Raw genomic sequence first — 14,586 nt, forward strand, 5'->3', positions numbered from 1 at the left:
GTCATTAATTAATATATTCCAAATAAAATAAGTCCCTCGATACTCCGTGCTGCTGCTGACTTGAACTAAAATAGACCGCGTATGTGGGCAGTCGGTCCGACACTAAACAGTAGTCTGTTATAATCACATTTTTATGAGCTAACGAATTCCGTTATATTGGACATTTGTATTAATTATATCAAGCGAAGAACTGAGAAAGCAGAGAGGCGGCAACATTATCGTGGTTTGCGTGACGACTCTCTCCACCTCGCAACAACTTATTTGCAAAGAGTATGGCGCTGCAGAGAAGCTCATTCAGCTGTTATTGGCTCTTTTCTGGGAACCGCACAACAGCGCCCCCCACCCAACATTGGCTGAAAATGGCCGAATTGGAGTACTGATGGAATACTGCATTGTGCCGTTGCCTCTCTGGCTCTGCAGCTTCACATGCACTCGCACACCCAGCACTAAGCTCTCGCTGACAACGTCGTTGTCATTATTAGAAGCAACGAGGAAACAAATGTAATGATCGTTTCGTTCATCGCATAGGCTATTTAATTTTAGCCTATTTTAATACAATTCAAATAATCAAATTGTGCTTAGACTCAGGGAATTATTTCCACCGGACATTAAGACCGGAGATATTAAATAAGTCGGACTTCAACAGATTTTGCCGGTCAAAAACCGGTAATTACCGGCTAACGGAAACGCTGGCTGAAACTCACCGTAGCTTCCTCTCGCCGTTGGACGATGAGCGTGGAACAGAATTTTTTCTATTATGGGATATAGAAATACCCGATCCATTTCCAGGTTGTATAATAGTATATACGTCCAAATCATGTTGTTTATCGAGTCATTGGCAACGGATCGCTATGTATTGTGTCGAGCTCGAGTCCCGGGACCTATAGCGAGTGATCGGACCAAATTGAAATGAGCACCAGCGTCTACATCCTCTTTCTTCCCTGGGCGATCTACCGATCGGCCACCAGATGGCGCTCTTGAACCGTTAGAGAGTTGACAGGGGATCACCAGTACATATAGGGCTGGGCGATATGACGATATTATATAAATATCGGGTACAGTTCATTAACGATACACTTTTTAAACGTATCGCGGATATCGTGATGTTTTGCCCTCGCGTTAGAGTCCGCCGCGGCTGAGATGAGACTTACAAGCGCAGTGCTAAATGCTTTCCTCTCTCTCTCGCCTCTCCCTCTCGCAGAAAAAAAAAGTCAGTCACACACACACTTGCCAAAATTACGTCATCTACACGCACATACACGCACGCAAGCGCACACACCTAGCCAGAGAGGCGGTGGTGGCTCGGTGCTAGGGATGCCCCCTGAAACCCAGGAGTAAACTCCGGCGTTAACGGTACTGCTATCTGTAAGTTAGTTTATGAGCGGATTAGCTACGGAGCTAACAGAGTGTACCATGCATCTGCGACGCAACAGTGGCAGCAACAGTGGACACGGAGTAATGTTAACGTTATGTGGAGTTCATACTACACTACACGTATGAACTCGACATAACGTTAACGTTACTCCGTTTCCATGAAGTGTTTAATTAGCAGCAATCTGTTGTTGAAAATGTAACGTTAACCGGAAAACCGGAAATGGAATGAGAGGACAGGAAGCCGTCATGAAGTGGGCTTCTGGCCCTTGTAGTCATATATATTGTAGTCTTTTAGTCTTATTAACTAAAAGATTTTAACAAAATAAAAAGCAGCAGCACTATTGGATAACTGAGTCATGTTTGCTATGTATTTCTTTCTTTAGGGGAGTAGGACATTTGTTTCACAGTTTTAGCATGATGTTTTATAGATGGCTAGGTTAAACACAGGTTTTTGTTTTTAAGAGGGGGGGTTTGATTTGATTGAAGTTTATTTCAAGTATGCAACACAACAAACAAACATCAAGTACAGATATAGCCTTAAGCCGTTCAAATAATAAATGTATACATACATGTAAATAAATAAATAGTTACAATATGTAATCTAATCATCTAAATCTAATCTAATATATAATATAAAAAAACGAAAGGCTAAAATGCTAAATATATAATCTAAGAATCCAATAATCTAAATCTAATATATAATATAAAAATGCTAAATGCATGAGTCTTTTGTCTTTAATGTTCGCTTGCAAACTCAAATACTGTCTTGGTAAGCCTCATAATGAATTGTTTGGGGAAAAAAGGAAAAACATCGTGATGTGTATCGTGTATCGCCGAAAGGTCAGAAAATATCGTGATATCATATTTAGGCCATATCGCCCAGCCCTAAGTACATATACTGTCCCCGGGGGAGAAATATGATTTCGATCAGATTTTTGAAATATTGATATCAATGACGCTGTACAGCGTCATCGGCAGAATAAGCATGGCGGGGAATGACGCTGAAAAGCGTCAACAGCGATTAAAGGGTTAAAAGTGAATTGTATCCTTTTAAATGCCCTTTTAACACTTTGGGTGTCAATCACGTGTTAACACGTTTCAATATTTTTATTCATTATCCATCCAGGGAGCCATAGGGAATTTATTTTATATATTAATGATATATGTGAAGTGTCAAACATATTGCAATTTGTTTTATTTGCTGACTATACAAATTTCTTCAGTTCAGGAAAATACCTTAAAAGATTTGCAGATGACATTGTAAATGAAATGTGTAAACTTAAGATATGGTTTGATAACAATAAGCTATCCCTAAATTTGGAAAAAACGAAATTTATGATATTTACTAATCGAAAGAAGGACAATGTGGCATTATGTATTGACGGAGTTAATATTGAAAGAGTATCTGAGTTAAAAATGTTGGGTGTTATGTTGGATGAGAAATTGACATGGAAGCCACATATAATGTACATAAAAAATAAGGTAGCCAAGAGTGTTTTTGTTTTGAACAAGGCAAAGAATGTGCTTGATTATAATTCTATGCGATATTATATTGTTCACTCATCCTACCATATTTGAGTTACTGTGTGGAAGTGTGGGGTAACACGTATGAAAGCAACATAAAGCCATTATTTATATTACAGAAGAGAGCAGTAAGAATAGTTCACAATGTAGATTCAAGAGAACATACCAACGAATTATTTATTAAATCCAGACTATTGAAACTTAAAGAGTTAGCTGAAATACAGACTTTATTAGTTTTGTTTAGAGAAAAATGCAGAGTATTACCAGCAAATATACAGAGGTTGTTCGTTCCCTGTCCAGATGACAGCAGAAGGAAATTAAATTTTAAACACCAATTTGCATGAACAACCTTAAAACAAAGGTGCACCTCAGTTATAGGTATCAAACTATGGAACTCTTTGCAGAACGATGAAAAGAGTTCCACTAATATATTTCACTTCAAAAGGTTGTGCAAGGAAAAGATACATAGACAGTATAGCACAGTTTAGTATAATATTGCAGTTTAGCGTGTCAGGATGACGTAGCATAGAGTTGTAGTGTAGGCCAGTATGAGTATAGTAATATAGTATATAGCAGCGTAACATAGAATAATAATATATTAAAATATTGTATAATACTGTACCAATATGGTGTAGAATAAATAGTATGATTTAGTTATATTATAATAAAATAGAAATTAGATAGTATATAGAAGTATAATACATTATATAAGTGTGTGTGTGTGTGTGTGTGTGTGTGTGTGTGTGTGTGTGTGTGTGTGTGTGTGTGTGTGTGTGTGTGTGTGTGTGTGTGTGTGTGTGTGTGTGTGTGTGTGTGTGTGTGTGTGTGTGTGTGTGTAAATGAATGAACCTAAATATGTAGTTTGACTGATAGATAGACAAAATGGGTTTATTTATGTTGATTTAATTTGGTTGTGTTGATGTTTAATTTCTTTTGCAAAATGGATATATTATGTTTGGTTTTACACAATATGTCTATCGGTGTGTTGTGTGTGTGTAGGGGCAGGTATATATAAGATTTTTTTCTTCTTCCTGTTCCTTTCGGCCATGGTATTTTTGGTGAATTATATGAATATGTACTGTTGGACTGTGGTAATTCCATGTACGAATAAATAAATGATGATGATGATGATGAGTCTGAGGTCGCCAAAGTGCAATACAGGCCGCATCCAGCTAGACGGCAGTATTGAGCACCCTTTGAAACCTTGTATCTTGGCCTGTGCGTCGATCTAATTGGGTCCGTCGTTTTTTTTTTGTTCAATCTGAGCGGTTATAACGGTCGGATTGAGAAGAATCAAATGCTCCTGATGCATGATGTGTGGTGGATTATGTTGGCGACACGATGGACATCAATACTTGGAATCGCGATCAGATAATTGGAATATTCTTTTTGGGGTACATCCTAGTCAAGGTAAGGGCTATATGATATCAATCTTGCGTTGATCCAAGCATGTCTTCACCTCCATCCGAACGTGTGTGTGTAAAGTTAGTTCACAACGTATGCCAAAGCATCAAAAAACGACCCCCCCCCCCCCCCCCCCCCCCCTTTCATGCATCCATGATGAAACATAATACCGGTACCTATGATATAGATTTAATTTGAGAATAATAGCGGGTCCAGGCAAGAAACGGCAACGGTTATAGTATAATACACGCATAAGGTGATTCCTCAGCATTTCAGGAATGACCCCAGACCGATCTAAAAACATACTTATATTCACCACGGTACATTTTGCAATGTCTGTGGGAACCCTGCATTCTACTTTGAGCCAAATTACATTATGTCAAAGTTCACTTGACTGTTTGTGTCGTTTCACTCCTAGCGTAAACCATCTGTGTTGTTTTCCGGTCACGTTCTCAGGCTGGTCGCCATTGCCTTGCTGTACCTGGACCAGGAGGACGCCTTCTGGTGCCTCATAGCCATCGTTGAGGTCTTCATGCCGAGGGACTATTACACCAAGACATTGCTGGGCTCACAGGTGAACAAGCCCAAAGGTCATGTTCCGGTGTAGAGAGAGAGAGAGAGAGAGAGAGAGATATTGACAAAAGCTGCTGCGTCTTGCCACAGAGCCTGCTGACACAGGGCACTGCTGCTCATGACTCACGAGAGCAAGAATGTGTAGTTGTAATCTGCTCTGTTTGCTGTGGTTTGTTTTTGCTGAATTAGTTCCCATGTTTTTTTCTGTTGTTAAGAATACTTCTGTTCCACCTTCTCCCTCCTTTACTTCATCTTGTTGATGATTATACATGGGCGTATTTATTTTTGTCTGCTTGCTATATTGGTGATACAAGAATTTGAGTTAATTCTGCTGTTTCATTTGTTCCACTGTTTACCATTGTCCATGTAGGTTGACCAGCGGGTTTTCAAGGACCTTCTGAACGAGAAGCTGCCCAGACTCCACACCCACTTTGAGCAGAACAAGGTGGACTTCTCCCTCATCACCTTCAACTGGTTCCTGGTGGTGTTCGTGGACAGCGTGGTCAGCGACATCCTCGTCAAGATCTGGGACGCCTTCCTGTATGAGGGGCCCAAGGTAATGAAGCTGTATCTGTCTTGTTTTATTTAGCCCTTTCAAAAAGAAAGTGTTACAAACAAATAAATTATAATACAATACAAATATAATAATAAATACAAATCTAAATGCAGAATTATAACCCCATACATAAATCGGAATAAAGATGTAAAATAACAACAAAGAAAAGTCGTCTTGGTTCTTCAGAAGCATCTTCAGCCTAATAGACTGGAAGGACCAATGGACCCTGTCTGAGGATCTCAAGTCATGCTCTGGCTTATAGGGGGTTAAAACATCTGAGCTTTAACTCGGGCTGGTCATGAGATCTAGTGCCGTTTAAAAAAATTATCTTAGAATAATTTTGCTTTTATTTGTGTTTGTTTTTAATGTTTTCTGTAAATAGTAAATGGCTGCATTTATATAGCAGCTTTTATCTAAAGCGCTTTACAATTTGTTCCTCACATTTTACCCATTCACTCACACCGACGGCGGAGGCAACCATGCAAGGTGCCAACCTGCTCATCGGGAGCAACTAGGGGTTAAGTGTCTTGCTCAAGGACACTTTGACACGCTACCCAGGAGGAGCGGGAATCGAACCGGGAACCTCCGGATTACCAGCCACTGTCGCCCCTGTATGCTCTCTTCTTGGCCAGGGCCAGGGCCCACTTGAAAAAGAGGTGGAAATATCAATGTGCTTACCCTGGTTAAATAAAAAGAAAACGAAAGAAAAAACAGAAGTCTCAAGTATGGCTGCAAATCATGTCAAAACGCAACTGAGTGACACTAGCTGGTTATGATGTAAAATGAGTGCCAATGGTGAAGTCCGTTTACTGCTCAGTTGCTTGGTTGCTGAGGAAATAGTGAACATAGGTAAAACACAACATAAAACTGTTATTTGGAAACTGTAGATTAAATACTCAAGTACAAGTTAAAATTAATTATGTGATTATTGAAAGAATTTATGAAAATACATTACCCGGTGTAATAATAGACCATAAAATCATAAACATTAAAGTTAACTGATCTTGTGGAATTTAAAACGGCACAATTAATGTATAAAGCAAAAGGTAATGTACTTCCAGGAAACATTCAAAAACTGTTCTTTGAAAGAGAGGGGGGTTATAATCTGAGGGGAGAACTCAATTTAAAAGTACTACCAGGATACACTGTATTTCCATATGTGGAGTGAAACTGTGGAACAGTCTGAATGTTGTGCTAAAGCAATGTCCAAACATGAGACCATTCAAATTTAATTATAAGGAAATAATTTTCACGAGGTACAGGGATGAGGAAGGGATTTGACATTCATGGGTGTTAAAATTTTCATTTTGTTTCTTTCATGTTTAACACATCCTGCGCCAAGAACGAGTTACGCCGTTTTCTCCCGCCATGCGTTGAACGCCAAGAACGACTTCCGCCGTTTTTGGGATCAATATTTCATTTTTTCGCCATGGCATTCATAATTCATCCAGCCAACCTCCGGACTCCAGCGGGACCTGTATGAGATTGCAATGCCTCAATAACGCCGCCTGGTGGATGGTCGGGCGAGTTACACTCTCGCCAAAACCGGAAGTGCCGATCGGTGCGTAGAGGAAATCCCTCCGGCAGTGATATCTTGTTACGTGGCTCCAGACAAACACTATAGTGCATTTGGATCGCTTTCTACTCTTAATAATCGATATGATTTCGGCGTTTATTGCGCCATACAAACCGGAAATGGATGTAGGAGATCAGCGTCAAATAATTGGGATCTTTTTCCACCAGTCTCATCGGCGAACGGTAAGAGGACAGTAACGTTATTTTCAGCCCGATTGTTTATTCATTTCACTGCAAACCATCTGATCAATTTATCAACCCATACTAAATAAAGCCGTTACTGACGATCAAGGAATTATAAATGACCCCCCCCCCCCTTTCCTTCACGCATGATGAAGCATAATGTATACCGATCATATACATTTGAATTTTTTAATATAGCGTGTATAGGAAAGAAACGCCAATCGATAATCTATCATATGCGTCAGGGCCTATAACTCTCGTTTTTGGAATGACTGCTATACTGTCTAAAAACATACATATATTCTAGACGGTATTAACACAACAATGTATGAATGAAAAAATATAACGTTCCCACATCCTGAACGATAGATAATCGATGTTGAATGGGCCATAGTAATGTCAATATAGCAATACAATTTAAAAAGTTATAGCCCTGCAAAGAAGGTAAACATCTCCATAGGCTTTCAATGGTGGCAGACTGGGTATATTGATGGATATAACCCATATACCCAATGTGTTAACTTTTTTTTTTAAAGTATGTTTTGCATATAAGTTTGTTTTGTAATGTTCTAAATTAGTAAGGAATTCTTCATTTTGAGTAGTGGAAAAGGGGTAGGATTAAATAAGTGTATACTTCTTCCTACTCCTTTTAGAACATGTCAATTGAGTTATGTTCTCTTTTTTAGTTTTTTATTTCTTTTCAAAATTTTATTTTCCATTTCATTGCTAGAGATCAATGCTTTGTTTTTGTTTTATATTGTTTGTATTTACATGTTCGAAATAAAGATTTTTATACTGTAATTTTATATAGCTATTATTATTATTATAAATATATATATTTAATTTTTTTACTTAACACTGCAATAGTGCTCACCATTTATTAATTTATTCATTGGAACTTTTTAAACTTCAGCGCTGACCTTCATTGTTTGTTTGTTGTATTGGTTGTCCTTTTTATCGCTTTTTATTGTCTGTCAACTGCACTGAGCTACTGGATACCTGAATTTCCCCAAGGGGATGAATAAAGTATCTAATACTATCTACGGTATCTATCTATTTCAAATCAAATCAGTGGTGAATTTTGGCTGGCATCTGCCATTTATTTATTTATTTATTTATTAATATCTGCATTTGAGGTTGGCTGGGTAGCGCAGTGGAGAATGCACTCGCCTACCACCGCAGAGACTCTGGGATCTAATCCAGCGGTCAGCGGTACCTCCGTCTTGGTCAGTCGTCCCTACTAACACAATTGGCACTTGGCAGTGTTAGCGGGTGGGAAGCCAGCGGGGTATGTGTCCTGGTCGTTGTAAACTGTGATTCCTACTGGTCGGCGCCTGTTCAGCAGGGAGGGGATCGGGGGGAAATAGCGTGAACCTCCGCACGCATTACATTCCCCCAGTGAGACTCCTCGCTGTCGGGTGAAAAGAAGCGGCTGGCGACTCCACATGTATCGGAGGAGGCATGTGGTAGTTCTACACCCTCCCTAGGCCGACAGTGGGGCAATGCGCGCAATGACCAGGAAGGGAATTGGCATAACGACTAAATTGGGATGGGAGAAAAATACAGAAAAAAGTGAGAACAAAAAAATATATATCTGCATTTGAAGCCTTTGTTGTTGCCCTCTCAATGGAAAGTAAATGGAGAATGTTGGAAATGAATTCCCAAAAAGTACTTCCCATTGTCAGATGTGAAACATATTCCCACTCGTTCATCCTTGTGCCTTTCTGAACCAAAGCACAGGCTGATCAACAATAGTTTGCAAGATATTGTGCGGAGTCACACACACCCACAGACACTACCAAATACATACTGTCCTCGGATAGGCTCCGCATTCCGCAGACACAATAAGAATAAAACATTTCTTAAAAGCACAGTAGTAGGTCTAAGTAGGTGAAATAGGCAAAATGGCTAAGCAGCAGAAACATTGCATGTGAGGAACAAATTGTAAAGCGCTTTGGATAAAAATGCTATATAAAATGCACCATTAACCAGTTACCATTTAGCTAGAGACGTCAAAAGCAGAGGGAGGGAAATCCCCGCCATCCCCCCCAGTATAACACCCTGGTTATACTCTTATCATCTCATGAAAAATTGTCATCAATCCTTTTGAACATTGCTGCAGAATACTGGCCTCTGTCTTCTGAAGTGGGGTTACATTTCAGAGGGATAGCGTTTCAAAGCTTCGCGTCTCAAATTGAAATGCTCTGTGATTTTCATGGCTCTCGTTCTATTTCTCCGCAGATTATATTTCGCTTTGCCCTCGCTCTCTTCAAGTACAAAGAGGAAGAGTTCCTGAAGTTACAAGATTCCACAGCCTTATTCAAGTATCTTCGCTACTTCACGCGCACAATCCTGGATTCGAGGTAACCTGAAGCAATCCACTTGGTTGTCCTCTTCAGTGATATATACACTATTACAAGTGCATAACATTACTTTATGTATGCCATTGATGATGCAGACAGAATACCTTATCAGTGGGTTTGGTTTGCTAGCTATCCTAGGTGTGTGCGAGTGTAGTGCAGTTGAACCTCTGATTAACCTCTGTGACCTCCTTGCAGGAAGCTGATGAACATTGCCTTTGTGGACATGAACCCCTTCCCCCTGAGGCAGATCCAGAACCGCCGCTCTTTCCACCTGGAGAAGGTCCGCCTGGAGCTGACAGAGCTGGAGGCCATCCGACAGACCTTTCTCAGGGAGAGAGAGACGAGTCAGGAGGGACGAAGCTTCGTCAGCGACGATGAGGAGGACAACTAACCTCAAGCTTGTCGGATCAGATTGATCTATTGAGCAAACGGACCAGTGCAGCGTTCAGTTCCCATGCAATGCTGGACTGAGTCCCTGCATCTGAGCTGCAATTATCAATCGTGTGCTCTTCATGAGCTCCATGGCTTCAAGGACCAAAACAGTTATAGGCCAAATGGGCTTTCTATCAGTATTCCTGCCATCTTTTGTAAATGCCTTAAGTTCTGTATGCTTGAGTGTTTGTTTATTTTAGTCTCAGGACATTAAACTAGTAAATTGATGAGACGGCCAGAATAGTCAACATGTTCCATGGCTCTTCATCCTCGAATATCAAGTTACGGTATCGCCTCGCAATCCGAATCAGTATTTTTTAGTTAAGTATGGTCTTCTAATGGGAGAATCTGTGGATGGAATGATTGTATTTTTTGGGATCTACAGTATATCTTTATTACGATTTAACATTTTTCATATGTTCTCATGGTCTCTATAGCGTTGCAAATTTGCTACAATTGTTTACCTACCCCACTTTGAAGGTGCCCACTTTAGAGTTGCCCACTTTGGAAGAGCCCACTTTGCATTCCCACTTACTATACCTTCCTATTTTTGTATTCCCTGTTTCACTTGATGCACTTGTATCGCTTTCACTGAAATTTATATCCATTGAATAATGTAGTGTAGATGTACTGTCCATGGTCCATCTGGGAACTTGCTGGGGAAGTCGACGGGACTAAAATCATGACAGATTAACAAACGTACAAAATAGAGGATTCGGTTTTGTTTACTGATAACCTACAGTATAAATAAGTGATGTGGATGGAGATGTACGTGCGGGGGAGGTGTGTACCCAGATACCTATTCTTTAATCCCAGCTGAAGAGTGCTGCAGAGTGCTTCTGCGTTTTCCCTGATTGGCCGCAGATGCGGCATTATGCAGCCGTAATCCCCGCTGTTTTTCCATCGACGCTTAGCTCAACTCGTTCGCCGCCTTGCTGTGGAGCCTGCGGTGCCGTTGGTGACAAGTTCGAATCACTTCAATTTTTTTTTTTTTTTTTTTATGTTTATCATCTCTCGCTATAAACGTGCATTCTTTCGCCGGTTAAGTTTAGGCATTCTTTCGGAGTTGGTTAGGGTTAAGTTAAGGTTAGGGTTAAGTTTAGGCATTATTTCGGAGTTGGTTAAGGTTAGGGTTAAGTTTAGGCATTATTTCGGAGTTGGTTAAGGTTAGGGTTAAGTTTAGGCATTATTTCGGAGTTGGTTAAGGTTAGGGTTAAGTTTAGGCATTATTTCGGAGTTGGTTAAGGTTAGGGTTAAGTTTAGGCATTCTTTCGGAGTTGGTTATGGTTAGGGTTTGTCGCAGAGCATGGCAATAGAATGCCTGTCTGTCTTTCTTGACGTGGAGGCAGCAGCCTATTTCCGCTCTACCGCTCTGCCGCGCGCCGCGGTCACATGGGCGTCATGGCCAATCAGAGAAACGCGAAGCACTCTTCGGCTGGGATTAATATAGACGCTACCCAGATAGCTGTTTTGCTTGCATAGGCTTTCTGTATGTATCTGAGAAAGGATCAATAGCTCATCCCTAACTGTTGTGGTCATTCCAGACTCCAGGAATGCTGGGGAATCAAAAGATCAAGCACATGTTATGCCATATCTACAATCAAACGGGAAATATGACAATATACTTCCATAATATCGCATAAGTCTTTCTCTGGGCAATGGCTATAAGCACATTACTGGTGATGGTAATTCCATTGTCTAAGGACAAAATACATTTTCTTACTATTCTGGGATCTACAGTATGTACTGTATTAAGATGGATGTATTGATGTGACCTCGATTCATAACCCTTCCACAGTATAGCTATCCTTAGCTGTTATGTAATGTTCCATTGAACCCATGCTTTTGCGCGAGCATTGTTGAGTATTTTAATGGTTCGTTGTATACACCCCGAACTACACTACTGCATTATATATTGTCATGTCCTGCATTGCCGCTCATGTAGATGTTCACCTCTAGGTGGCAGTATAATCAAGATGTTTACAGTACAGCAGCACAGGGACCACACAATGAGTGGTTACAGTGGTGATTATACTGTGATCAAGTGATTGTGGCTCAAAACCTGATTGTTCAGTGTGATTGCTATTGAGTAACATGTTTTCTGAATATGGACATATGACTTGGAATCTATGAGGGAAGTATATGAGGGAATTCCTGCCAGATGTGATTAGTACAGATCTTTCTCTTTTCCATATGGTTTACAGCATGTTATACCTTTTAATGTTTATTTCACAAAGAGTATTAGTTAAAACAAATTTAACTTTTGTTACCAATCTTTTTGGGACCACAGCATCTTCCTTTATTCCACATTGCTGGACCTCCCAATATTGCCTTCTTTGTTATCAGCAAATGTGAGAATTACAGAAATGTAATGTATGTAAGATCAATAATTACATGTTGACATTTAATGGTGAGAAGTAGGTCCTCTAGAAGTGCAGTATAAAGTGTTTCCTTTTGAGAGCAGGTCTCTCTAACGAGGAAACCTTTCAGGCGTTTTGCTAAAGCAGTGCTTTTTGTTAGTCTCTGTTTCAGTATATCCCATCCATTCTCAAGCCTTTTATTCTGCATGCTGAAATTGGCAGTTTTCATGTTTTCTGTCATGTATAATTGCTCAATTCTTTTTAGATTTTTTTTTAATAAGCAAAGTCAATGTCATCCCAGTTTTTACCTCCTCACAGCAATGCATTGCATACGTGTAGTGCCATGACGACCCTCCAGAATATTCTAGAGCACTTCTTTTGTACCAAAATCTATTGATTTGTGTTGGTCATGTTAATCAGTATCATTGATTGTTTAAAAATAATACTACACTTTTATTGGAGTTGTATTAAATCTGTGTTATATATTTTGTATCAGTTACAAGATAATCCAATAAAATGTTGTTATGGCTGTCTGAGCTCAGTGTGTGTCATTTTCAGCTTGGTTAAACTCATGGGATGCATCCTTATTAATGCGGCCGCTGGTGTGTAACCGGTGGCTGGTTCTCAGGGAATGCTTGTTTTATGTAGGCCTATGCTTCAAGTGTACACATGTACACTTTACACACTTAATGTAGGCTATGATACACATCTCCCTAGCTGTGATGCGAATGGAGGCTGCAGCTGATTGGAGCTAGAATGGAGGCTACAGCTGATGGAAGGTGGAATGGAGGCTGCAGCTGATGGGAGGTGAACTGGAGGCTGCAGCTGATGGGAGCTGGACTGGAGGCTACAGCTGATGGAAGGTGGACTGGAGGCTGCAGCTGATTGGAGCTGGACTGGAGGCTGCAGCTGATGGGAGCTGGACTGGAGGCTGCAGCTGATGGGAGCTGGACTGGAGGCTGCAGCTGATGGGAGCTGGACTGGAGGCTACAGCTGATGGGAGCTGGACTGGAGGCTGCAGCTGATGGGAGCTGGACTGGAGGCTACAGCTGATGGGAGCTGGACTGGAGGCTACAGCTGATGGGAGCTGGACTGGAGGCTACAGCTGATTGGAGCTGGACTGGAGGCTACAGCTGATTGGAGCTGGACTGGAGGCTGCAGCTGATGGGAGCTGGACTGGAGGCTACAGCTGATTGGAGCTGGACTGGAGGCTACAGCTGATTGGAGCTGGACTGGAGGCTACAGCTGATGGGAGCTGGACTGGAGGCTGCAGCTGATGGGAGCTGGACTGGAGGCTGCAGCTGATGGGAGCTGGACTGGAGGCTGCAGCTGATGGGAGCTGGACTGGAGGCTACAGCTGATGGGAGCTGGACTGGAGGCTACAGCTGATGGGAGCTGGACTGGAGGCTACAGCTGATTGGAGCTGGACTGGAGGCTGCAGCTGATGGGAGGTGAACTGGAGGCTGCAGCTGATGGGAGCTGGACTGGAGGCTACAGCTGATGGGAGCTGGACTGGAGGCTACAGCTGATGCGAGGTGGACTGGCAACTGTTTGGGGCGACAGGCTCAGGAGGGAGAGCAGTCGTCTGGTAATAGGAAGTTGCCCGTTTTGATACACGCTCCTCGAAGTAATAATAATAATAATTTATTTATTTTATATAGCGCTTCTCAATGACCCGAAGTCGCTGACAATAGGCAAAAGAAAAACAAAGAAACATAGAACCACAGGGAAACGGGGAACAATATATTATGAATACACAAGAACATAGAGCCACGAGTAACTAACAGACAACAAATACAGGAGCCAGTAGGGGAGGGAAGGCAGTCAGGAAGTAAGTAAGGGAAACCGCGGGGGGAGGAGCAGAGAGGAAAGAAGGGAGGGGAAAAGGGGGTGATGGGTTAGAGGAGGGTGGTTATAGTCTACTTAACCGGCAGAGGACTGGCACTTTTCCACCTATACACCTGTCGTGGTCGTAGCAGCAGCAGTACCGCACGCCTCTCTTAATACCAGGCACTGCGGGCAGAGCTTTGGGTTGCATGTAGGGATGTTCGATATTGGCTTTTTTACCGATACCGATATTGTCCAACTCTTAATTTCCGATACCGATATCAACCGATACCGATATATGCAGGGTTTCCCCCGCCAAAAAACTGAATAATTTCAGGTAATTAACATTACATATCTCTTGTCGTGTAATTAACACAACATTATGCATACTTTGACAATAAATGTAATAATAATT

General features: G+C 41.3%; 1 protein-coding gene across 1 annotated transcript in view; it reads left to right on the plus strand.

Annotated features, from left to right (window-relative positions):
- tbc1d2b (TBC1 domain family, member 2B) overlaps window positions 1–12,867 on the plus strand; it is a 50,290-nt gene extending 37,423 nt beyond the window's left edge. The window contains exons 10-13 of the mRNA XM_084335448.1: window positions 4,759–4,876; window positions 5,246–5,431; window positions 9,431–9,552; window positions 9,748–12,867. Of these exons, the coding sequence (XP_084191574.1) occupies window positions 4,759–4,876; window positions 5,246–5,431; window positions 9,431–9,552; window positions 9,748–9,943 (622 nt within the window). The 3' untranslated portion in view covers window positions 9,944–12,867. The remainder of the gene's footprint in view (window positions 1–4,758; window positions 4,877–5,245; window positions 5,432–9,430; window positions 9,553–9,747) is intronic.
- The last annotated feature ends 1,719 nt before the right edge of the window (window positions 12,868–14,586 follow it).

Source organism: Notolepis coatsorum, assembly GCF_963971535.1.
Source record: "Notolepis coatsorum genome assembly, chromosome: 18".
Lineage (NCBI taxonomy): Eukaryota > Metazoa > Chordata > Actinopteri > Aulopiformes > Paralepididae > Notolepis > Notolepis coatsorum.